Source organism: Equus quagga, chromosome 10, assembly GCF_021613505.1.
Source record: "Equus quagga isolate Etosha38 chromosome 10, UCLA_HA_Equagga_1.0, whole genome shotgun sequence".
NCBI lineage: Eukaryota > Metazoa > Chordata > Mammalia > Perissodactyla > Equidae > Equus > Equus quagga.
In genome coordinates this window covers 89,202,014-89,228,299 of record NC_060276.1, presented here as the reverse complement: position 1 = coordinate 89,228,299, position 26,286 = coordinate 89,202,014, and the positions used below count along the sequence as shown (strand labels likewise).

Sequence of the window (26,286 nt, the reverse complement as noted above, 5' to 3'; positions counted from 1 at the left end):
CACTTTGACACTGAGAAGAGCCCAGAACCATTACAGGAATGACTGGCTGGCCTTGGCATCAGTTAGATTTAAATCAATCCTAACACAGCCCTAAACAATGCTTGGGGTTTCTCTCTCCATCCAGGGTGTCTCCGGTTTGGTGGTTTGGTCACCCTGCTGTGGGGCCCCAACAGAAGCAGTTCACTCAACACCTTGTTAGTAAGTTGCAGACTCATCTGGTCACTGACAAAGGACAACATCAGAGAAAAAATCAGCATCGTTTAATAAGAGGAGGTGGGAGGGGAGGGTGACACCGTGAAAGGAGTACAGATGCCTTCTCTGTGTGGCTCTTCAAGAGGAGCAGGTCAGCTCAGGACACACCCCTGCACACCCTGCCAAGGCACGAAGCAATGAGGCCTTCTAACCGACAAGAAGCAAACACAACGGTATTTTTTCAAGGATCACAGGTTAATAGAACCACTTCACACCCTGACACACTAATGAAAAACCTTCCACTGACCTCTGGCAGAGTCAGAAAACCCCCAGTCTGAATCTCCTGCATTGGAAGAATGTGACCTCATGGAAGGGTGATGAGATGGTTAATGTCTCTAAGCAACAAGGAAAGATGATTCTCCTGTGCCAAGGGATATAGCAAGAGGAAGGAGAAACCACAGATGGCCTCCAGTACATTGGTGGCCCTCGGGCGCACTGCACTCTGGGAGCCAGGCGTGGTCTGAGCTGTGCTCTGGCAGGGTATTTTGTTTTTCTGCCAACTGATAGTCACTCCTGGGCCTTCGATGGTTCAATGAGCATCTAATGGATTATAAATCTAAAAGATTATCGGCTCGTAAACCTGAACAAATCTATAATGAAATGAAGGACCCAAAGGCATTTAATTATTGAACACATAAAAGGAAGTATATTTAAAAAAAAATTGGTCAAACTGTCCTGTTAGTTATCATTTTAAAGGAATTTACAGGGCTGTTATAGATTATTCTTTTGGAATAATTCAGTTTATAGCAAATGCCTAAACTGGTTTCTTCATTGCACAGTATATTCTCTTAAAATGGGTACTTTAAAACAATTACATACATATTAAAAATCCTCATTTCTTTGCTTAATTAAAACGTTAATACTCTCAGACAACACAGATCTGAAATGGTGAAACCAGCAATTCCCCCTCCCACCTTACAACAAATTAAATTGAGACAAAATTACAAACACATTTCACTACATGATTATTATTAATAAAAATCAGTTTCTTCTTTTTTTTTTTATAAAGTTGCCCGAAATGCAAGGGATGTGCATAGGTTTACAACTTAGTCATAATAGCATTTTATTCTTATTCCCCTGGGTGTGCCCCGTGAACGGAATGTACTTTGCTGTAGATTACAGACTGTTTTGTCCAACACAGACACACCGACAGCATAAACGCTCGCGACTGTCCACATGCATTAAGAGTCAAGACCCAAGTTCAAATCTCTACAAGGTTTACAGGGTGCTTCAAAGAGACAGTATCACATTATCTGGATGTTACATAAAGGACTTAAAAAAAATACTATTCTAAAAAAAAAAAAGAGAGAAAAAAGGCCTTTAAAAATTTATGACTGTTTTGTAATCACTAGACTGATTATTTCAAATAAATAAAGGAAAGAAAGATATTCCAATCCATAAAATCAGACTCTAAAAAGAATGTAGTGTTCCACCCCCAGTCAAGGTAACAGAATCATTGTTTATTATTATTAAAATAGATTATAGAAAGCAGCATCTATTTTGTGCAGTTTTTAGGGGCCTTGGAAATAAAAAGCTATGATTTCCAAAAATATAACATTCCAAAGGATTGAATAATACATACATTTAAAGATACATTTTATTAAAGTTTAGGAGAACTGATTAAAAAAGATACTGTCTCTTTAAATTAGTGTGTAATTGTTTTTCTCCTCCTATCTATTCGGACATGACAATAATTATAAATGTAGGTCACACTACAACTAGGTAGTCTCTAGGGACCACGACCTGCTGACACAAGGCCGATAACAAAGAGGCTTTTCCATGGATGAGGTGGCTCCCAGGTCTGCGTCAGATATCTGGGGCGGGGCCTAATAGACCCAGGAGACGGGGACCCACTGCGGGGCTGTGCACACGAGCTCGACGGCTTCCTCCAGATGTCTGATTGTCTCATCGATTTCATTGTTGATAATTGTGAGATCGAAGTAGTGTGCGTATGTTCTCTGTAAGATATCAGACTCCTTCTGCAGACGCTGAAGAGATTCATCCTAAATGGGGATGGGGAGGAGATGGGGTGGGCATGGGAGAAGGGAAAAGCAAAGAGAAGAGAGAAGTCAGCTGGGTTCTTTCTCTTTTCACGGTTCTGTTTGTCCCAGTGTCAGAAACAGGCAAGGCCAGACCCTGACGTGCCACATCTGGGCATGAGGCCAAGTCTGCTTTGTGACAGAGGAGACGACGGTCCTTGGGATGGCGGGGTTACAGAACTACTGCTTCCAACCGGGACTGCTCACCATGCAACAGGGGGCTCCACGCCAAACTGAACGGACCAGAGAAAACAGACACTCTCCAGCAAACACACAGCCCCACCAGGCCTAGCGGTGCCTGGGTCAGTCCAGGGACTGACGGGTATGGCCCAGGCAGTTCTGCCCTCATTCCTCTCACCCAGGCCTGCCTGCCGGGCCTCTCCCGCTCTCCCGTTCTGGCTTCGGGGCAAGGTCAGAGCCCTGCACCCCTTCCCTCAGGCTGCACTCACTCGGCCGGGCCCCAGAGCCCAGCTGCATTTGCACCAAGAAGCCCCTGCCTCTGGACAACAAATTAAGTTGTATTTTTCCCTTTTCTACTTAGAGGTTCAACATGTTCCAGGAATTCAATTACATATAATGGCCCCCACTCAATAGCAGCAGGTGCCAGAGGCAAAAGCTTTTTGGATGCTACAAATAATGGATGAAATAAGGTCATTTCCCAGACACAGCGGCAATGGCATCTGATGAATCCCTCACATTGGTCTGCACTGGAAATGGCCAGACGAATGTCACTGTTCCTAAGTAGCTGCATCTCTAATGGAAAAGCCTCTGAAGGAAAAGCAGCTGCGGAACTCTAGGGAGCTCTGCTGCAGTAAAGAACTTTCTCTCAACTTCCATAGCTTGCTACCCATTTTGAGAGCCCTCGCCAGGGTGAGCCCACAGGAGGAGGGAATTCAGGGCCCCTACTTTGTCATGGAGTCTGACTTTAGCTTCAGGATGGCAGCTCTTTCAAGACAAGGGATCTCTTATGAGTCACCACAAAGGCTGCCTCTGCATTTTCACTGGTCAGATCTTATTACGCTGAACTTCCAATGCATAAGCTCAAATGTGAACCCAGGGAACTCTGTAAGTCAGATTAACGCCCCCCCCCACAGCACTACATAGGTGCGCTGTTGGGCTGAGTCTTAAATATATATATGGATACAACTGAATACCTGTTTATCTGATTAGTATCTCTCTCCCCAACTAGAGCGTAAACTTGTCTCGAGTGCCCTGTCATCACACTGTGCCCAGCACTGGGCATTGTGCCTTATACAAAGTAAGTGCTTAATAAACGGTACTGAAAGAACAAGCACTTGGCTAATACTGGCCATTACAGGATTTGATGAGTGTTAAATCTATAATCAAGAGCCAGAACAATTCTACTAGGAAATGGGTCCATGACGACAGAGACAGAGCTCCAGAAAAGTGAAAAGATGCAGTGCCTTCAGGGACGGGGAGCCGTGGCACCCGGCGCTGGCTTAGGGGCCCTCCTCTTCTCTGAGGCCCATCTGTTATTTATAAGAGACCCTTCTTGATGAGCCTCAGCCTGTGGGTGCAACTTTCTGGAAAGAGGATCTGAAGGGAAATAATGACACTTGATCAATTCCATCACGGCACTGCAGTGGGGATGGACAGACAACAGGGAGGTTGGGAACTCAATCTTTTCTATCAGGACACTGTGAAAGGACAGTGTCCTACCTGTTTTGTCATCTTCTACCAGAATTTCAAAGGACATGGCATGCTTTGGATGTTAGGTTAACTGCTCCAGTGTAGATAAGACTTCAGTCAATAATCACCTTCTAAGGTCCTATCAACACACTTTCTGCTCGCACTTAAAAAGCATAGTATTTTCACTGTGGCTTTACTTTACAATAAACACAATGCAAAAGCCCCATCTTAGGAAACGCATTCACCCAAAGACAGGAGTGCTTCCTAGCAGTATGAGAAGGAACGGTTCCCACCATGTCACTCTCGGGGCTAGGGGATTCAACTGCAACATAGAGTCCTGGGCTTCAGAAACCACTAGCAGAGTTTACGATTTGCTCAGAAAGCTGGGCTGATGAAAACATTCAAGAAAATTTATGGCTGAAAGCATCACATTTTCAACGCAGTTCTCTTTACAGAAAAATTAAGTTCCCTCTTAAGGATCGTATAAGATGAAGCTGTATTTGTCACTTTCCTCCTCGACAACAGCTTGTCTGTGGGCCGGACTCACACGTGAGCAGGACTTAACTCAGTGAAAACAAAATGCCTCTATTCTAACAGCAAAAGCAAGGATTTGTGGGAACAGAATGTCTACATTCTAAATCTATGAAAGGAAACAAGGCTGTATTTCATCACCTCCTAGCTGGTACTTACAGGCAATTTTCTGCACCATTTTGGCAGCTATGGAAAATTAGTAAAAGGGCAGGAAAACAGGCAAACAAAAACAAAAACAAAGCAAAGATGATAATTCAAGAAAAATACATGGCAACCAAAGGATAAGAGCTAACCACAATGTGGAGTTTCAAACATGTTTGTGTACTAAACAAGACGGGAAAAGACAATTTACAAAGGAATACCCTTTTGCAAATGAAATAAAAAATAATGACTGAAAATATGAGTAACAAAGAAATCTAAATACTCAATCTTCCTTAAGGGTACACAGAGTGAAAATTTATGAGTCTTGATTTTACTGTCATAGGCTTGGCTGAGTTTACTGAACAGAGCCAAGAGCCCTCTGGTGGTTTCTAGACCCTGTAGAAGTAACGGTCTTCAGCATAAGTTTGTGTAGGAGTCTCCTCTTAAGAATGACCCTACAACAGAGAAACACTTACCAGACTCATGATAACTACCTTCTAAGTCAGCCTGCTAGGAGATGGTGCAGCCAACCCTCGCAGGCGCCATCTCTGTGGCAGCTGCTGACCTGAGTTGGCCAGGAAGGGGACAGAGCTCATTTCTTGGTAGTCTCCAGGGGCCTGGAGAGAAATTCTGCGTGGGTTCCACTCCAGAGGCTGCCTAGGGGAACCTGGACTCAGCCAGGGTCATGGATTCCTAGAGTTCTCTTCAGGCAAAGCAATCCTTGGCTCGAAGCTGCGCCTGGGGGCCGCCTCTTTCTTAGCATAGTCCCTCTGAGGAGAGGAGCGGGAGGCCCCCTGGAAAGGAGACTGCTTGATAAAGCCACAGGCTGACCGTGATGGGGATTAAGGTTTAAAGTTGCCTAATGACTCTTACCCGGGAAGAGCCACACCTCTCTATGTTGTTTAATTCCTAATGCTGAAAGGGGGCCTCAAGCTTGGGAAATCTTAACGGCCAGCATCAAAAACAAAGCAGAGCTTCATTAAGTTGTCTTAACAAGAAGGGGCTTTGGTCTGGAATACACAACACAAATGGATCCTTAAAACAGGGTGTGCTTATTTGGGGAAAAACTGAATGACTCTCACCTCATTTAAACCTGGAGTAATAGTTGGTGCAGCAATAAAAACAACAAAAGGAGCGAACTCTGCAGTTCTTAGGACCTTCAGCGCCTGTGTAAAAAAAAAATATTGAGACTTAAGAAACAACTAATCAAACTTTCAAATAAATCTATGAAAAATCACACAACTGAAAACGCCCTCGATTCAAATTTTTGGCAAGGTATTATTAAATCTACCAACTTTATAAATAACTTATATTACTCCTTTTCTTCCAAAGGGCGGACAACAGCCATCAGCAAAAAAAAGGTGACAAACTGGACATTTTTCTTAGGAATCTCACGAATTAATCTGACTTATTTTTCTTTAGAAAAGTTAACACTGATTATGTTGGTTAATGTTCATTTAAACCTGGTTGTTAATTGTCGCCTGAATTTTAGTTGACAGGAAAGGCATTTTGGGGCAGCTTGGACCAGCAGGCTGGCTTCACCACCCATGTGCAGCCCACTACACCGGGTTTCGAATTTCGAATTGCTAACAAGGATAGCAAATCCTGGCTGCTGTCACTGTGAGGGTTGGGTGCACACCTACACAGGCCGTCTGAGATGCCCTGATGAAAGGCCCCCATGGGACTCACGGGGAAGGGAGACCCTGTCCAGGGCTGGGGCCACGAGCCCCGGGCTTTTTGTCGTGGCTCTGCCACTAAAGGAGCTGTGTGGCTGCGGGCAGTTCATAGGTCCAGAGACAACACTGCATTCTAGGGAGAGGGCCCTCTAAGCCCCTTTCAGTTCCCTTCCAAGGCATCACAGACCTGCACTGCGCAAGCTCCTAGTCTGCACAGACACACGGCAGCGCAGCCATCCGATGCTGCATGAGCTGATTCTGGTAAGGGATCACCGCCTCAGTCCCCCAGCAAGAACGTGGCCCTCCTAGGGGTTACCAGCTCCTCACCACACAACAAACCCCAACATGCACAGGTGCATGTTTCACAAGTGACTGAGACAGAATTAATTCAGGTGCATCAGGAATAAATATCTGGCTGTCCTTTATACAGGCATTTAATATGTCCCTTCTGTTATCCACACATCTTGCTTTCTAAATGGCCTTTCAGTTTGTTTGCTGTGCTCTACTCCTGTTCCTCCCTCTTTTGCCTGGTTTCCTATAGTAGCCATTAGAGCGGTCCCTCCGCCTGCGGTTTTGCTGCCCTGCACTCCATAGCAAACCCTGTCACTAGAGTATCTTCCTGAAAGGCAAATCTCACAGGCCGTTCCTCTGCCCGAAGCCTTCGGCAGCTGCCTCCCTCCTGGCCTTGGGATAGAATGTACACTCCTTAGCATGACTGCCCGATCCCTCCCTCATGAGCTGGCCCATGCTTACCTGACAGCCTCTCTCTGCCCCTTCCCCTCCAGGCACTGGCTTTGCTGAACTGCTGTCAGTTCCAGAAAGGGCCAAACTCTCTCTGGCCTCCTGGCCTATTTTCTCACTACTCCCTCTGCCTGGACCCTCCAACCCCTCGCTCCCACCCCTACTCTCCCTTTTGCTTAGCTGAGTGATCCTTCAGCACTCGGTACTGATGTTCTTTTCTCTGGAAAGTCCTTTGTGAGCTCTGAGTCTAGGTCAGGCGCCCTTCCTGCGTGCTTCAGACGCACCCATACTTATGCACCTGTAGTACCCATCACACTGGAAATGGAAATGCCTGGATACTAGAGAGTAAGCTTCTTGAGGGCAGGGGCTATGTCTCATTCTGTCGTCTCCCTCATGCCCAGTATGGCACCTGGCATAAATTGTTTTTATGATAAAATGAAAATATAAGAGCAGTACATATAATTTACACAAAATCTATCTTGCCTCTGAGGCAGGTTTGACTAGAGGGCACTATGCTTTTGTGGCTGAAGGGAATCTCTTGGCTCTATGAATACACAGGCACGTTAAGAGGCAAACTGGATAGTACAGGCAGACCTTGTTTAATTGCGCTTTGCAGATATCGTGTCTTTTACAAATCGAAGGTTTGTGGCAACCCTAGATCAAGCAAGTCTATCGGCTGCCATTTTCCCAGCAGCATTTGCTCACTTCGTATCTCTGCATCACATTTTGGTAATTCTCACAATATTTCAAACTTTTTCAGCATTATTATAATATTTGTTATGGTGAACTGTGATCACTGACCTTTAATGTTACTACTGTAATCGTTTTGGGGTACCATGAACCGTGCCCATATTAAGATGAATTTAATTGATAAATGTTGTGTGTATTCTGACTGCTCCAGTGACCACCCATTCCCCCGTCTCTCTCCCTCTCCTCCAGCCTCCCTATTCCCTGAGACACAACACTATTGAAATTAGGCCAATTAATAACCCTACAATGGCCTCTAAGTGTTTGAGTGAAAGGAAGAGTTGCACGTCTCTCACTTTAAATCAAAAGCCAGAAATGATTAAGCTTAGTGAGGAAGGCATGTCGAAAGCTGAGACAGGCCCAAAGCTAGCCCTCTTGAGCCAGTTAGCCAAGTTGTGAACGCAAAGGAAAAGTTCTTGAAGGAAATTAAAAGCGCTACTCCAGTGAACACACGAATGATAAGAAAGTGAAACAGCCTTATTGCTGATATGGAGGAAGTGTTAGTGCTCTGAATAGAAGATCAAGCAGCCACAACATTCTCCTAAGACAAAGTCTAATCCAGAGCAAGGCCCTAACTCTCTTCATGTCTGAGAAGGCTGAGAGAGGTGAGGAAGCTACAGAAGAGAAGTTTGAAGCTAGCAGAGGTTGGTTCGTGAGGTTTAAGGAAAGAAGCCGTCTCCGTGACATGGAAGTGCAAGGGGAAGCAGCAAGTGCTGCTGTAGAAGCTGCAGCAAGTTTCCAGAAGATCTAGCTGAGATGATTAATGAGGGTGACTACACTAAAAAACAGATATTCGGTATAGACAAAACAGCCTTCCATCGGAAGAAGATGCCATCTAGGACTTTCATAGCTAGAGAGGAGAAGTCAATGCCCGGCTTCAAAGCTTCAAAGGACAGGCTGACTCTCTTGTTAGGGGCTAATGCAGCTGGTGACTTTAAAGTGAAGACAGTGTTCATTTACCATCCTGAAAACCCTAGGGCCCTTATGAATTATGCTAAATGTACTCTGCCCGTGCTCTATAAATGGAACAACAAAGCCTGGATGGCAGCACATCTGTTTACAACATGGTTTACTGAATATTTTAAGCCCACTGTTGAGACCAACTGCTTAGAAAAAAAGATTCCTTTCAAAATATGACTGCTCATTGACAATGCAAATGGTCATCCAAGAGCACTGATGGAGATGTGCAACGAGATGAATGTTGTTTTCAGGCCTGCTAACACCACATCCATTCTGCAGCTCACCCATGGGTCAAGGAGTAATTTGACTTTCAAGTCTTATTATTTAAGTGATATATTTCATAAGGCTATAGGTGCCAGAGATAGTGATCCTTCTGATGAATCTGGGCAAAGTACATTGAAAACCTTCTGGAAAGGATTCACCATTTTAGATGCCATCAAAGAATATTTGTAATTCATGAGAAGAGGTGAAAATATCAACATTAACAGGAATTTGGAAGAAGTTGACTCCAACCCTCATGGATGACTTTGAGGGGTTCAAGACTTCAGTGGAGGAAGTAACTGCAAATGGCTGGAAACAGTAAAAGAACTAGAATTAGAAGCGGAGGGGCTGGCCCGGTGGCACAGCGGTTAAATGTGCATGTTCCACTTCTTGGCGGCCCGGGGTTCGCCGGTTCGGATCCTGGGTGCGGACATGGCACTGCTTGGCAAAAGCCATGCTGTGGTAGGTGTCCCACATATAAAGTAGAGGAAGATGGGCATGGATGTTAGCTCAGGGCCAGTCTTCCTCAGCAAAAAGAGGGGGATTGGCAGTAGTTAGCTCAGGGTTAATCTTCCTTAAAAAAAAAAACAAACCATGGAGCCTGAAGATGTGACTGAATTGCTGCCATCTCATGATAAAACTTTAACGGATGAGGAGTTGCTTCTTATGGATGAGCAAAGAAAGCGGTTTCTTGACATGGAACCTACTCTTGGTGAATGCTGTGAAGATTGTTGAAATGACACCAAAGGATTTAGAATATTACATAAACTTGGTTGATACAGCAGTGGCAGGGTTTGAGAGGAATGACTCCAATTTTGAAAGAAGTTCCACTGTGGGTAAAATGCTATCAAACAGTATCGCATGCTAGAGAGAAATCGTTTGTGAGAGGCAGACTCAATTGGTGGCAAACTTCATTGTTGTCTTATTTTCAGAAATTGCCACAGCCACCCCAACCTTCAGCAACCACCACCCTGATCAGTCAGCAGCCAACCAACACTGAGGCAAGACCATCCACCAGCAAAAAGATAACTCGCTGAAGGTTCAGATGATGGTTAGCACCTTTTAGTAATAAAGTATTTTTTAATTAAGGTATGTACGGGGGCCGGCCCAGTGGCACAGTGGTTAAGTGCGCACATTCCACTTTTCGGTGGCCCGGGGTTCGCCGGTTCAGATCCCGGGTACGGACATGGCACCACTTGGCACACCATGCTATGGTAGGTGTCCCACATATAAAGTAGAGGAAGATGGGCACGGATGTTAGCTCAGGGCCAGTCTTCCTCAGCAAAAAGAGGACGACTGGCAGTAGTTAGCCCAGGGCTGATCTTCCTCAAAAAAAAAAAAGGTATGTATATTATTTTTTTTAGATATAATGCTATTGCACACTTAATAGACTACAGTATAAACATGACTTTTTTTGGGTGAGGAAGATTGGCCCTAAGCTAACATCTGTTGCGAATCTTCCTCTTTTTGCTTGAGGAAGATTGGCACTGAGCTAACATCTGTGCCAATCTTCCTCTATTTTATATTGTGGGTCGGTGCCACAGCATGGCTTGATGAGTGGTGTAGGTCTGAGCCAGGGATCTGAACCCATGAACCTGGGCTGCTGAAGCAGAGCGTGCCAAACTTAACCACTATGCTACCAGGCTGGCCCCTAAACATAACTTTTATATGCACCGAGAAACCAAAAAATTCATGTGCCTCACTTTATTGTGATATTCGCTTTATTGTGGTGGTCTGGAACTGAACCTGCAATATCTCCGAGGTATGCCTGTAAAGGTTTTAACTTTCCTTATTGCAAGGTTCACTTTCAGTAGGATTATGTTTCTGAATTTTAGTTACACAGTATCTCCTTGTGGGTTAAGGGAACCTGGCACATTGTTTTACCTGTCTATCAAAATGCTTCCTCTTGTGAGAGAGCTCTTCAAGCTTGCATATGTTCATTTTTGAAAGAAGTAGCTGGCAATTTCTTTGCCAATCCTTTTATGACTGAAGACTTGAGCAAAGAACAAATATCATGAGAAAGTCCATATATAGCTGAATTGAGCTTAAGAGGGATCTTCACTTAGAAATGTCCTTTTTGTCAATATTATCTTGGGCCTTTTTTCCGTCCTTCCTGTGCTCATAAATCAGGTGACTACAAGGTCGGTTGAGATATAAGGTTTCCTCTTCACCCCACACCCACCCACAGCCAGCTTCTGTGCAACTGAGATGGGAAAAAAATCCAAATGCACAGTTCCTACCCTTGCTTCCATCCCTAAAGCTACTCCTTGTGCCACATGGACGTCCACACAGCCCAGATGCTGCATGGAAGCCATGGAGGAAGTCAAGCATGACACCCCGGGTGTGAAATGGTCTTTTCTCTGTTAGTGACCCCAGCCTGACAGCCACCCAATTCTTTGAATACTTTCAGTTCTAGCCTGCTATCATACTACAGTAGCAGAAAATACACTACTTGGACAACATCAGCGCCCTGCAGATAACCTTCTCTGCACTCACGCACGCCCTTTGCCTTTATCCATGAAGACACAAAGGTCATTCTGCGCCCACTGCATAAAACTGTCAATGAGGACTGTGCTCATTACACTGCCAAAGGCCTCTTGTGTCTAAGAATCACATTATATTCCTTTAGCAATTAATTCCAAGGGAAGAACCGGCATACTTCTGTTAGAGGAGAATTATGTGATCCATGACATTTCCCCTTTTTGTCCTGGTTGCCAGGAAGTTCAAAGCCCAATTTCAGGTTCCTCATAGTAACTACAGTAGCCTCTGTGGTTAGAATGTTTGCTTCCTCTTCCTTTTCATGGCTTTGATTTTCTCTTCCTATCCTATATTATTGCATTTTCAAAAATTATAAGACGCCTCAAATCCTGATTGAGATGTTCTTGTCTAGCCCCCCTCACATCTTCAGCAGAGTCACCCACACTTCCATAGTTGTTCCTCAAGGTCTCTGTCCCCATACTCTGCTCTGCTTATGGGCCTCAAGTGAGTGCCATTTTTTGTGCAGTCTCAGCTTGCCTGAGGCTCAGGGTCACTTCACGGGCAGGAAATGGAAGTGTTTCACAAGGACTCCCCTCCTTCAGGCTGTTCATAGGTGACTTTAGGTTGATCTCTAAACCCTCTTCCTTTCTGACTTAAGATAAGACACAAATTTCTTAATATTTACAGGCAAATATCTTTTTCTGAATCCCACAGAGGAGAGAGAGAGTCTAGAAAGATCAATGAAAATATGTTGGGTTCAAAGAGGCAAAGTAATATTAATTTAACATTTAAAGTTACTTCTTTAGTGCTCTTTTGTGGAGATAAATTGATTTTATGGCTCGTCTATGGCCAATAATTAATCTCAGGTGCCTATCCTCAAGGAATAAAATCTCATTTGACCAAGTGTCTAAGATGCAGATATCTTTAAGACTTATCTGGTTTGCAAACTTAAAAAGTACCTAAGGGCAAGTGTCTGAGTCATTTTGTACCAAAATCTAAGTGTTTAAGGAAGACCAAGCACAATGACCTCAGAAACAATTTTAAGAGAGTCAACTGATTTCACAAAACAGCCCCTGGTTCAGAACCTGGTTCTTGTTTCTAAGTAAAGATTCCTAACACGACAGCAGCCACACCTTGATGACTGCTTCTCCCTCTATGGGCAAAAGCAAAACCAGAAATATTCTGCTAACTCAACTTTTTAATGCAGCAAATGGATAAATCAGAATAAAATTAAATCTAAAATCTAAAACTGTCACAGTAAGTTTTGATCACACACTGGAGCTATTAGTTTCAACATCAGGGACACAGGTTATTTTCTGAGCCATGGCTTTATTTCCGTGAGAAGTAAGTTCCATAGTTCTTCTCAGGTTTGACTGCCTCCTAGATTTTTCTAAATGTTAATAAAAAACAAAGATTTAAATTGTACTGCTATATACAAGGTAGACCAGCTTAAGGATTCCTAGGGTCAACTCTTCTACGTTGGTACAGTGAAAGGAGGATTTATTATAAAAAACCCCAAACCCAAACCAATAGTTCAAATTCAAACCTCATTTTCAACAGGCTGTAAAATCTTGGTCAAATCACAATTACGCTAAGCCTTGGTCTCTTCATCTACAAAAGTAAATACTGACATCTTTACCCCAGGGTTACGAGGATCAGGTAAGGAGTACTAAGGCTTGGCAAAATACAGAGCACTATAGGAACACAGTCCATTCTTATTATTTTAAAAGAAGCCAGGTTACTAATTTCCCTCTAGTTTAATGTCTTTACCACAGTCCTCTAGGTTTAAAGGTTGGACCGCAACATCTTATCACATAGTATTATGAGACGTGGTCAATCTTGCCTGAACTGTCTAAAGTATGTTGAGATGGCACAGAGTATTAGACCTGAACTCAACGAGCTGAACACCAGTGTCAGGTGGTCTTTCTATGGTCTACACGTAGCGGAAGTGGTGTCAGCAGTGGTAGAAGGAGAAGGTTTTAAAAAATGCCACATGGCACTTCTCCTGTTATGGGCAGTTTTTGACGTACATTGAGGAAGGAATTTCATCTTCACAACTTGCACTCTTATTTGTATTCTTAGCTCCTGGCACAATGCTTGGCATATAGTAAGTGCTTAACACAAGCTGGCTGAATCGAACTGTCCGTGAGATAAGCTGAGGGGGAATCCAACAGGCTGGGGCAGGAAAAGGGTGTGGAGAAAAATGTCCTAAGGAGAGAGCCTACCCGGAGAAACGAGGCTCTGCCTGACACCAAGTCGGTCAGGTCCACGGGCATCCTGAAGGCAGGATGTGGGCCTTGCCCAGCCTGGGGAGAGAGTGGGCTGAAGGGAGAGACGCCCGAGGATGCAGTCTAGTTGGTGCAGACCCTGTGGGCATCTGCAGCTGTACCACTGGACAGGACAGTCAGTGTGACAGCAGGACTGGGCATGAGGGCCCTGGGCAGGAGAGCCTGGAACCAGGGTGGTCAACCAGACCAAGGGGAGGAGCAAGATCTGGGTGATTCCTGTCCCCAGGGCCACAGGCCCAGAGTCTCAGACAGAGAACAGGACGCCTATGGCCTGCCCTTGGGGGTAGGTGGTTCTGAGAGGCGGGGACACAGGAAGCGGGAGAGAAGAATGCAGTGAGCTCATCCAGCAGTCAGGGGAGCAGGGTAAGTGCCCAGTCCAGGGTGAGGGGTGCTCTGGTGCCCAGTGCCACATGTAAAAGTGACTGCTGTGGCTGTCCTGGTAAGGCTGAGAGAAGTGTCTCCCGCTCAGCAGTGCAGAGCAATGCATGACTGGGCAAGGGCAAGGGCACAGGGAAAGCTGGCCGCCAGGAGGGGAGCGGAAGCAGCAGCAGCAGCGGTGGCAGTGGTGGCGGTGGCAGCAGCGGCGGCAGCAGCAGCAAGTAAGGCAGAAAGCCCTTGAAAGTGGACTTAGGTAATGCAGAAGGGGTCTGAGGAGCCCTGCAGCCAGCATACTGCTAGAGACATTACTACCAGCAGAAAACGACGTTCAGGTGAAGACCAGTGTGGAACCCAAGGAGAGGATGTCGAAGACCAGGACCAGGATTGAGACTTTGCCTCTAGCCACCCCTGGCCAGAAGATTTTTCCAATCCCTAGTAAGGAGGGATTAGTAGTTAAAAATCAATCTGCGTTACACATCATATATTTAGTTCTATTAAGGTCCAAGTTAACTGTTAAGTAAACTATATAGTGTTCACCCTACTGTGGCTTTCCTCCCCACCCCCTTAACCAGATTCCACGTTCAAGAACCCTATCAGGTGCTGTGAAATGGAAACGGGTGAACCCAGTGGCCACGATGTTAGGATCTTGGAGCTGAGTAACTGAGTCATCAGGCCCCAGATCACACAGACCCTGAATACGTAGGTTCCGTCCTCAATTTTGGGATGGCTAGGGCGCCAAGTCTCATACGGTGGCCCTTGAACAAGGATCTTCCCTGCGTGGGACAGCCAGGTAAGCCTCCTGATGAAATGGAGCCTGCTTGAGGGGAGCTGGTCGACCATTCCAGCAGGTGGTATACTGATTCTATTCATAAATGATAAGGGACTTTGGGTACAGATTTGTCTTAGAAATGGTAGGCCCCGGAGTCACACAGGCACCCACAAAGCTGTCCCATGACCTCCCCCAATCTACAACTCCCAAATCCTTCCTACCGGGCTTTAAGGCCCACTTCTGCTTGATTTGTCTTCAGAGATGAAAAAATTGCTTGTCAGCATTCTGATGTAAGGCCTTCGGTTTTCTTTTTTTCAAGTTTAATAATTTCTATTGCCTCTAGCATAGGACTTATCTACAAATCATCTAATCATCTCTGCATCTGGCTCTCTGAGTCCTCTCTAAGTTCTCCATAGCCCTCCTAGTTTCAGCTCAGGGCCAGACATCGTTCTCAGTAAAGAGATGGCAGAGGCTGAGAACCACCACGGGTCTCCATTCCTGCTCCATCTGACATCCCCCGGGGCTCACTCACGCTTGCCTTCATAAAGCTAGTGCTGTGTTTCAGCCCAGGCCCCAGGATCAGAGTTTCTCACTGGTGATTAGTATAAGATGCTGGCAGAGGCCCTGATGGCCCAGCCTGAACAGTACCAAGAGAGGAAAGGCGGCTGTTGTGACGCCAAAGTGCCAGAGTCTCATCTTGAGGTCAGATTATTGTAGGATTTCTGGCAGGCACAGACCCAATCAGGTACTTTATCGAGCTTCCGAGTATAAGCAATCTCATAAGAGAACAGTCTCTGCTTCTTAAATACACGGTGTGTACACTGAGTCCAATGATTAGTCAGTTTGCATTCTAGACTGTTAACCCACGATACCTTCATTACTGATACCTTCCTGTAGTTTATCATGTTATGTGACCCATGATGTTCTGATGGCATTTTTGACTTCAGAACCTGAGCTTAGCATGCAGGCAGGATGACGGGGGCTGGGTGTGGCTGCGCATTACCTGAGGCTCCACATCCAGTATTGCAATCAGGCCCTGCTCATGGATCTTCCGGATGGTCTCCAGTTTTGTCCCGTACATCGCATCCTCGTGGCTGCCATACTCCAAGTACTCATTATTAGAGATGTCTTGCATCATTTGGTCATGAGATACAAAGTAATAATTCTTTCCATTTTCTTCATCTTTCTTTGGAGGTCTGGTTGTATCTGTAAAGTCACATGTCAAGAGAGGTTTAAAAGGCTGAGCTTATGGGTTGATGCTCCCAATGGACCTACTGAAACCCCATCTCTTCTTAAAAGCTGTGGATTCTTTAGTGTATGTCTCATGCCCTGTTCCCATCCCCTGTAGCTCTGTAAAACTAAATTCCAGAAATCATATTTATCTGTGTGACATCGGATCACAGGAACTGGTTAGTTGTTTGGTTTGGTGAATCTTTCAGTGTGTAGATGATACCTATTTCATCCATTCTTGGGTCACCACAGGAGAAAGACATTAAATGACCCAAGATTAACAAAACTTACTGTATGCCTTAATGTAGTTACGTCTTCAGCAGAAGGAAAAAAGAATTAAAAAAGTAGAAAACCATATATGGTTAAATTTAAATAAATGAAAAATGAAATAAAATTAAAATTTCAGCTCCTCAGTCTCACTAGCCATATTTCAAGGATTCAATAGCCACATGTGGCTAATGGCTACTGTACTGGACAGTGCTGGTCTACAGCATCTTGCAAAAGGAGAAAGTTAGAATACAGCAAAAGGCACATCATATTGAAAACATAATGATCTTAGCCAGATGTGGCCATAATAGTCAGGGAAGACGTAAACCAGGAATTGGCAAACTACGGCCCATGGGCCAAATATGGTCCACTGTCTGTTTTTATAAATAAAGTTTTATTAGAACATAGGCACCCTCATTTATTTACATATTGTCCACAGCTGCTTTCGTGCTACAATGGCAGAGTTGAGTAGCTGTGACAGAGACCACCTGGCTTGCAAAGCCTCACATATTTACTATCTGATCCTCTACAGAAAAGGTGTGTTGAACCCTGACCTAAGCGGGTGTATAGTAAACTATCTGCCAATAAGTCCGAGTGCTACGGGACACTAATAGGATCAGTATTCTGCAAAACATACTTTAGGAAATGTTTTTCTAGACAAGTCAGAAACATTGGTTTTAATTTTCTTTCCTGCCACCTCTTTCTCCCTCTCTTTTGCTTTCTTTCCCCCTTCTCTTTCTCCTCTCTGTCTGTCTTTCCTTCCTTGAGCAAGGACAAATTTATGCTACTCTTTCCTGTGTACATGAGTCCAGACCCGTGGGGATTCCCCCTCTCCTGTCTCAATGAGACTATTGGAACTGCCAAGTGCTCATGGACATCAAAATGTGGATGTTTTCTAGAAGAACCCTTTCTCCAGGCACATGAAAAACTGAAGAAATGGCATACTATGTTGACGTTGTACTATCTTCAGTCATCTTGGGAGGCAAACATATGCTATATACAGATCCGGGGTAAAATATCTGAGAGTAGACATGGCTGAGGTCAGCAACAGTAAGCTTTAAAACCAAGCTAGTTATCTGGCCACTTAACAACATGGAAGTTTAATTGTTATGTGATCAAGAAGAAACTAAATGTTAGCTAATTCTGCTGTACTCATGATCTAGACATAAGGAGAATTAAAAGAACATTCCAAAGTGTTTACTAGAAAATCCCAGTGGCACCAATTGAAACGATATCTGATGAATTTCTTTTTTGGTGTAAATCAGACAGGTTCTGGGATGAGGGTGGTCTTATGAAGCCTTGTGGCTCTCCGGGCTGCTGAGAAAACAGTAAGTGGTGTTGACATGGCTTCAGGAAGGCATTAGAAGGCCCTACAGGATGGGGCTAATCTTCCCATTTTCTCCTGTTGCTTTTAAAATTCATTCTCCTTTAGCTCTTCCCACCCTGAACAAAGCTTTAACTGCTAGAAAGCTTTTGGGATTCAAATTTTACACTTTGGAATAATAATAATAAAATGAGAGTGGTAAGACGGCTACTATTGATTCAGCATCTGCTAAGTACTTCACACGATCTCGAACCCTCTTTCCTTTCCTGGAATTACTTCATTTTATAGTTGAGGAAACAAAGTGGGCAGGAAGTCAAGGAGAAGATAGAGAAAACCAGGGGAATAAAAATACTACAGGTCTAAAATTCTTTATAATAAACAACCGATAGCAAATCAACTGGTTTTAAAAGTGAGAAAAGCCAACAATTTAGGTACTGATTAAGGAAAATATTGTTATATTGAGACAACTATACCACTATTAAAACCTATTTTTCTGAAGAATAATTCATGTGAATAATGTTTATCACATACCGTTGGAAAAATTAGGTTACAAACAGAATGGGTGAGCCCAGTTTTGTTAAAAAAACAATAACAAACAAATACACACACTACGTATGTTTGCACTAAGAGAAGCCAGGAAGGGTATACAACAAAAAATGAAAGCACTGTGATTGGAGGAGTGGGGTTGGGATTAGCGTTAACTCATTTTGTTCTTTTTTGGATTTTCCAAATTTCCTATAACAAACAGTTATTACTTATGTAATCAGAAAAAATACATCAATTACAATATTAAAAAAGTACTAGGAGAAATATACTTAAAAGAGAGTGAGACGTCACTTACGTGGAATAGGGTACGCAAACCGGTCCGGGTGCTTGGTGATGAGGGTGTTTTTTATGTGTCTTCTCCCAACACCATGCGCACCTATGTCATTTTTTAAAAAGGAAGTTAAAATTGCCAATTGTTAATAATATTCACAAAATGTTTCGAAGACAAGAATAACGAAGTCACTTATTCACTCAAACTTACCTAATAAGACTAGTGTTTTCCTTTTGAACGCTGGCAGTTTTACTACTTCTTCATATGTAACAAGATCTAATTGATCAAACACTAAAATGCAAAGATTTGGAAGAAAGGTAAATTTATGGAAGGAATATTTCCTGTATGTAAATTATAATTTTACTGGCAAAACTAAAGTTACAGTAAAACCATATCTTAAAAAATATGAATCCAACTCTATATATAGCTTACATGTAATTTAAGTCATATAACCTTTTGGGAGAAAATTTCATTTTTACGCCCATGAAAATGCACTTTATAACCAGGGGCATCCAAAAATGTGTTGAGCACATGCATAAAAGTCCAATTCTAAAAGATACTGCATATCTTTTCATGCAGTATCTAACAAATCATATGAATTCATTCAAAACCACATGCTGTTCATATTTTTGCAATTCCAAGAAATTGGCAATACTAAAAAGAAAGTCTGCAGACAGTGACCAACACGAATACAGCATGAATGTAACTAAAGCTAACCAAGAAGGAGGCCAGCTAGATTATTTCTAGGGATGGATGAGAGATGCATGGACAGCTGGTCTTTCACTTCGTGGTTCTTTCTTTCAAGAGAGTTGCTGAAGGTAGCATGCTAGACTCTTTCAAAGTCAAGGTCTGTAAATGTGATTTCACAAGCTTTTGAAATGAGCATCTCACAAGTTTTATTGTAACCCAGTTATCCATTCAATGGAAAGTCTTGGGTATGTAAGTAGGGGAACATGCTTTCCTGGGCGTCAACCTTTGTCAGCCTGTGTGCAGTAAATCAGGATGGATAGAATGGAAAGAAGCATGAAGCAGAGTCTGAGCTTGGAAACATTTGCAAAAGGGGAGTTCTCTAATCATTACAGACTGAGAAGAAATACTTAAAAAATATATTTTGGAAAACTGCGTCTTAACAAAATTATTAGAAAAACTTTCCTGAGGGGATGAGCATTCCTGTTGAAGTTCAAGGTGGTCTAATTCTCACATACATTTGAAAAGTCTCACAAGAAGGCTAAAATCATGCATTTATGTCTCCTGTAATATTTTTCTGTGTAGTAACACCCAAATGTTGTCAGGCATACACTGAAATTTCTTTTTTTAAAGAAAATTGAATAAGCCCTGGATTTTAGGGGGGTTGAAATAAATTCAATAAAATTGATTCTATGGTGTAATAAAGGAATCTGGGATGCTTCAATCATTAAGAAAAGCTTCTACTCCCTGAAACAATATGGCCAAATGCTTTTGAATATCAGCTCAGTCCTTAACATTTCTGATCTTCCCAGTAGCAAAGAACCTTAAAATGCAAAATAGGATACCCTGGAATGCAGATCAGAAATAAACAACAAACAAAAGTATCATTCCCAAAATATTAAAAAAAAGAAATACAGTACGTTAAAATAAGGGTTAGTGCATGTTAATGGGTATTTGTACATTTGTTTTCTTTTGATAACTTGATTCCATAAAGGTTGGCTAAAAGTCTCTAAAGCATATTCTCTAGCAATAGCTAAAAACCAAGGAATGCTTTCTGTGTTTAGAATGGCAGACTCACAAAACCAAAATGAACATGAGGTTCTCCGCGTGGTAGAGCTAGCTACTCATGCTGCAATGGTAATGGAGTGACGAGTTGCAAAAATAAAAGCAGGAGTGCTGACAGCATTGCTTTTTATACCTATTGCCCTCTGAGTGATATTTCCATCAGGAAAAAGTGTGCTTATGAAAGAGGTGCATCCACAAGCTGATATATTTCAATATATAAAAATAATCAAGCATCTCACAGGACAGCAAGATGATGACAACACAAGTTTTCTGAGTGGTATACACATCCCTTTTCCTCTACAGAGCTCTAACTCCAATTCTACTGAATTAAGACTTGTCATTTTTTAAAACACATAAGAATGAGTTAGATATCAACAATCAACACCACAAACAAATGAACAGATATGTTACACATCAATATCTTAACCATAAATGAGTAGCATGAAGAGGTTACTCTGGTCTAAATGAAATGATTTCATGATTGTAGGATTGAGAAACAATAAAAAAAGATATTTTAAAATGAGACATACAAGGAATATAAGGAGAACACTTAAAGATTGAAGTTTTAAAGGTTTTGTTTGCTGATTTAAAAAAAAAGAACTTAATGAAAAGAAACCATCAAAAACAAAGAGGCATAGTCACTCAACAGGTTACTTACATGCACAGAGGCCATTGGGAGTAAGACAGCATGAAAAATGTACAGGGGTCATTGAAATATGGCTTTTAATATATTAGTAAAATAAAAGTATAATATGCACAAAAGAAACTTTACCATGCAATATTCTAAACACGAGGCAAATAAATCACATTAAGAAACAAACTCATTTTAATAAAAATTCAACAATATCCTTATATAAAAGCCAGCGGGTTTTATATATACTAGCATATGCATAGAAATTTTGTCTGGGAATAGTTATAAGAAATCTTCTTCGGGGAGTGTAAGTGTGGAAACCTTTTGCTTTTCATTTTGTACCTTCCTATACTGTTTGCAATTTCTAATCACATGTGCCTATTACTTTTATTATTTTAAAAAAATGTCAACAGGGCAGTGAGATTATGGGCCACTTTTTGGTGTCTTTAGAGTTCTCTGTATTAAGGAGAAAAAAGTAATAGCTTTGTAAAGTCAACCATGCTAATTTGTGGTATTAAGCATAATTTAAACACACCAATGAATGGTATTGTAGAAATCCTCTGTGTTCATATGTACGTACGTAAATAGGGTATCTCAGGATATTTAAATACCACTGTTCAGGGTTCTAACATTTAAAAACATGAATTAATGAAGACTTTCTTTTTAAAGTTTACATTAGTAACTTGATCTTAAACTGGTTTTGGAAGTCCCGGGGCTGAGGAATCTCAATGCCTCAAGGGTATAGCTTTTCTAGCAGCATGACAACACTTTTCACATCAAATTTACATGGCTAAAAATCTCTTATGCATTGCAGAGAATGTATTTGCTGTAAACAGTACACACACCACAATGAGATCTATTTCCAAGGCTTCAGAAATACTCTCTGGCATAGTTTACTCATATTATTGTGATTTCCTGGTAAGCTACTCAATATTCATGACACTTCTAAGTATTTAGGTAACTATTTTCCAGTTGAATTTTTTTCCATAAATAAGCCGTTAACATCGATTCCTTGTCTCAGTTTGAAAAGCTACAAGTATCTTCAAATACTGTAAAAACCTCCAACTAGAGAAGACATGGCACGCTGGTAACACTGGGCTGGGTGCACACTCAAAGGCTTGCAGCGGCCAGGCAGCAAATGTGTTTGAATGAGTGGGCCAGGTGCAAGAACGGAGCCGGGGGGGACGATGGGTCCTAGAGAATGAGTGTCCATCCAAAAGGGACATCAATAGCCCAGAGTCTTGAAGGGAGAAAGCGGGCCTAGTGTCACCACATCCTCTGTTCTTTCAAGGGAGAGCAGAAACTCAGATTTTTATGTTAAATATCTGATTTTCAAATGTGATAACTAATTAAAATTATTTTAAACACTGTGTGTGTATGGGGAAAAACAGAATTTATCTATGGGTCATACCCAGCTAACAGACTGCCACTTTATAATGTGAGATGTAGGTGACACAGTTTGAACAGAATTCTGCTTTAACTAGACGTGTGGAATTTCCTGGTGACAGAAATGGAAGGAATTAATTCTAGTATTATTGTTCCCATCAGTTCTAGATATTGATCAAGTTCCCATCCTTCATCTTTACTACAAATATAAGCAACTTCAGAATTTGATGATAAATTTTGAGTCTTGCCATCGATATATGCTGAATTCTCAAAGATTTAAAGCAAGAAACAAAACATACGGCCCTTATTTTAATTGACTGAGGACTGGGGAAGATCCCCCACAGTATTTTACAATCAACTTCGGAAACAGCCAGAAAAATCCTTCAGAAATATAGTTTGATTTGTGGCCCCTGAGCCCATTTGGTTAGTTCTTGGTATTAAAGAATACGATACATTAAAGTTCTCCAAGTATCTGCCTTGCTGATGGAGTTCAACAGTATTTATTTCTCTTTTAGAGCAGTTCTCTATAGAGGCAATGCTGCACATCAGGATGAACTACCATCACAGCTAAAGTAGAATAGCTGACACAATCCTGGACTTCCCTTCTTGACAATCTCATCTCTTGCAAGGTAAAGGTAATCACTAAACAAATGGTTCTTCTGGACTTTATAATGAGTAAAATGGAAGAGCTGGTTGGTGAACGGGAAGAAACTTGAAGAGATGGTAACAGAAAGGCCTTGTCAGGCAGCATACTTCAGAAAGTCCAGGAAAAAAGCTGGGCATCTTCTCCTAACCAGAAAAACTAATAGGAGAGCTCATGAATGACGATTTTGTGGGAGAGGGAACCCTAACAATGGCATTCTAACTAGACAATCACAAATAAGCCTAAACACAAGTTCTACAAAGAAACTTGAGGGGCTCTGCAAGGACCTTATAAAAAGCTCAGACTTTCTATCAAAGGGCATGTAAGGAGGGTCTCATATGCAGTGACAAATACTGACATGCAGAAGGAACTGTGAGCATGATGAGGAAGGCTCTGAGGCCCAGAGGCCACCACTTAGGAAAATGCTGACGACGACAAAACAGTGCTGGTACTGAGTCTTCCCTCCTCGCCCTCCTCAGTTCTAAGTTTACCAGAACTTAGATAGGTCTCTGGTTTTGGGTAGGAGGTGTAATGTCAAGACGACAGAGAAAAAGCGGTTCTATTCCATCCCCATGAGGCTCCTGCCTTCTATATCAAGGGTGATACCCTTCAAACTTGATAGGCAATGTTTACCAGAGCCAAAGCCTGAGATAAGGGAAAGTAAATGAGTACTTGGCTTCATTAAATGATACCCATTTGTCAGGCCCAGTGATGAAAGAACCTGAGATCCACTGAATTTTAGAATTAGAAGAGATATCCTTGATTGACTAACCCAATTCCCTCATTTTGAGTCCCACAGGAGCCAAGTGATTTGCCCAAGTTGCACGGTTACTTAGGTGTACTAATTCCTGGTCCTAACTCAGGTCACCTATTAAGCTTACAGGTGCATCTGCAGGACCACTGAGCACCACCCATGATGAGTCAGAGAGAATGGGAACAATGGAAGATCAGAGAACGGGAAAAGTGAACTGTGGAAAACACCGGCTGCCAGATTGGATGCTAATTCTCTGGCAAAATTCTTAAGTGAATGATTCAACGGATTCTTCGTCAGAATTTAGAGATTCTAGTTTTTGAATCAATTGGCTTCTTATTTTCCCTCAGAACTGAATGAAATAGTGGCAAATTGAATCCTCATGTCTACATGCCCTCCATTAGTGGATTATAAAGCTAATGATGAACTGACAGCCTTAATCAGCCATTTCTTTGCTTTTCTAGGTTTAAATTAATTTTAATGCCATCCATATCTATATATCATTTAAAATTATTATAGGGGCCGGCCCAGCGGCGCAGTGGTTAAGTTCACATGTTCCGCTTCTTGGTGGCCCGGGGTTCGCCGGTTCCGATCCCGGGTGCAGACATGGCACTGCGTGGCAAGCCATGCTGTGGTAGGTGTCCCACATATAAAGCAGAGGAAGATGTGCACGGATGTTAGCTCAGGGCCAGTCTTCCTCAGCAAAAAGAGGAGGACTGGCAGTGGTTAGCTCAGGCCTCAAATAAATAAAAAATTATTATAAACACTAAAAGGTTTTATAAATATATAATGTCAACACATCTTGTGAGCCTGTCAGAAGCTGACGGAAATAAAAGGGACCATGGAGACTTGGCAAAAACCACTGACATTCCATGCTAAACAACATTCTGTTGATACTACAGTGAATTTCTTCAAATAGTACTACTCGAGCATTCATAGTTAATAGTTGCTAAATTATGTTTAATTTGCTTTAAATATTTCTTCCCTTTATAAAACAAAAAAAGCCATTATCAGACTAGTGCTCTGTAGTGGTACATAATCAGAAATGATATATTTTCTTGGAAATAAAAATTTAGTACAATGCAGCTAACATAAAGGAAAAGACTCCTCATTTAACTGAACCATTTAAAATGAACCCAGGTGGCCACTCACATTCATTCCGTATTATACACTATTTCAAAATGTTTACTTTTACTCTCTGATTAAGAAATGAACAATTAAGAGTTTCTACGTCATTTTTCCTAGTGAATACTAATAATACATTACATTCTACAGAGAGAAACATCATACTGGTAAATCAGGTATGCACGGTTGCATCCACCTGATGTTTTTTGCCACATGTTTCATTTTTGGTCTTATTTCTGAAACCTTGGGAACTAATCTAATGCCAATGTTGGGGCTTGCAATTTCTCAGAAAAAGTTCCTTATAAAAAGAGTCATATTAAGAAGTTATTGAAAATAAGTAAATCCCACTCTGTATATCATCATGCACGTTCTTGAACTTAAGTGACATCCTGTGAGTCTTCTGGGAATTCTACTGCAATGACAGATCATGCTTTTTTGGTTATCATTTCAGTTTTTAGCAAAGGAGTGAATATTTTGACTTAAGTTGAATGAAAGCTTCTATATAGACAAACACTCCGTGAAGGGAAGGCCAAGATAATGTTCTTGGTCTCTTAGGAGCCAGGAAATACCATGAGGGAAGAAGATTAGTCACAGAAATGGATCAAACCAAATTAGTATCCAATGTCATTTGTGCTCTTTCAAACCAATCACCGAACCATTTGCAGCACAGCTCTTTGTTAGGAGTGCATCTTTGCCCTTAGAAACCTGTCATAGGGCCATGTCCAAGGGCCGGAGAGGAGCCAGGAGCCAAGAATCCTGGTGACTCAGCAAATGCTCAGGCTCTCATTTCTCAGGGGAGGACTTAATGTACTGGGTTCTTTTAAGCTCCAGAGAATACCATTTCCAAATGGTATTTTCTTCCTATAAAGTACAGCTCTGCAAAATATCTGGCAAATAAGCAACGTAATAATTGAAGTTAGGGGTTTCTTAAAGTTTTTGCAAGCTGATGAAGATCCCATTGGTGGAAATTTTGGATAGAGAACTCTGAAGACTGAATTGAGATGTTATGCCTGTTTCAGTGTCTGAGCTGTGTAACCGTCCTCAGTAACAGCTGTATTTTTCCCTACCTGCATTGTGCTTTGCCAAATATTTATCTTTGTACTGCTTCTTTTTCTTGCCAAACCAAGTACAGCTGGCCTGCTGCTCCTGTTTGGTCTTCTCCATGGCGATGCAAGCTACTCGCCTAGCACACAAAGAAAGAGAAAAAAACCCTCATGTGTATAGTTTTATGTTGATAAAACTGAAAAAATATCATTCATTTGGAGAGTTTACATGAACCTGCATGAACATACTCCTCTCAGTTTTTTTCAAATCATTCAGATAAAGGTTGCTCTTTGGCTTTCACGATAATTTCCTACAAGTATTTAAAAACACAGGTTTATAATAAAAAGACATTGTATTCCCTGAGCGTATACTAACTGGTAACACAGATGAGAAGCCTAATAAACA

The 26,286-nt window shown here is 42.1% G+C and overlaps 1 protein-coding gene across 4 annotated transcripts in view; it reads right to left on the bottom strand.

Moving 5' to 3' along the window:
- Positions 1–245: 245 nt before the first annotated feature.
- Positions 246–26,286, bottom strand: part of CASK (calcium/calmodulin dependent serine protein kinase) — a 368,709-nt gene continuing 342,668 nt past the window's right edge. For all 4 annotated transcript variants that reach the window (XM_046673193.1, XM_046673194.1, XM_046673195.1 and 1 more), the window contains 6 exons: positions 25,905–26,020; positions 18,760–18,840; positions 18,574–18,654; positions 15,915–16,117; positions 5,696–5,779; positions 246–2,255 (listed from right to left, as the gene is read on the bottom strand). In XM_046673193.1, the coding sequence (XP_046529149.1) occupies positions 2,079–2,255; positions 5,696–5,779; positions 15,915–16,117; positions 18,574–18,654; positions 18,760–18,840; positions 25,905–26,020 (742 nt within the window). In that variant the 3' untranslated portion in view covers positions 246–2,078. The remainder of the gene's footprint in view (positions 2,256–5,695; positions 5,780–15,914; positions 16,118–18,573; positions 18,655–18,759; positions 18,841–25,904; positions 26,021–26,286) is intronic.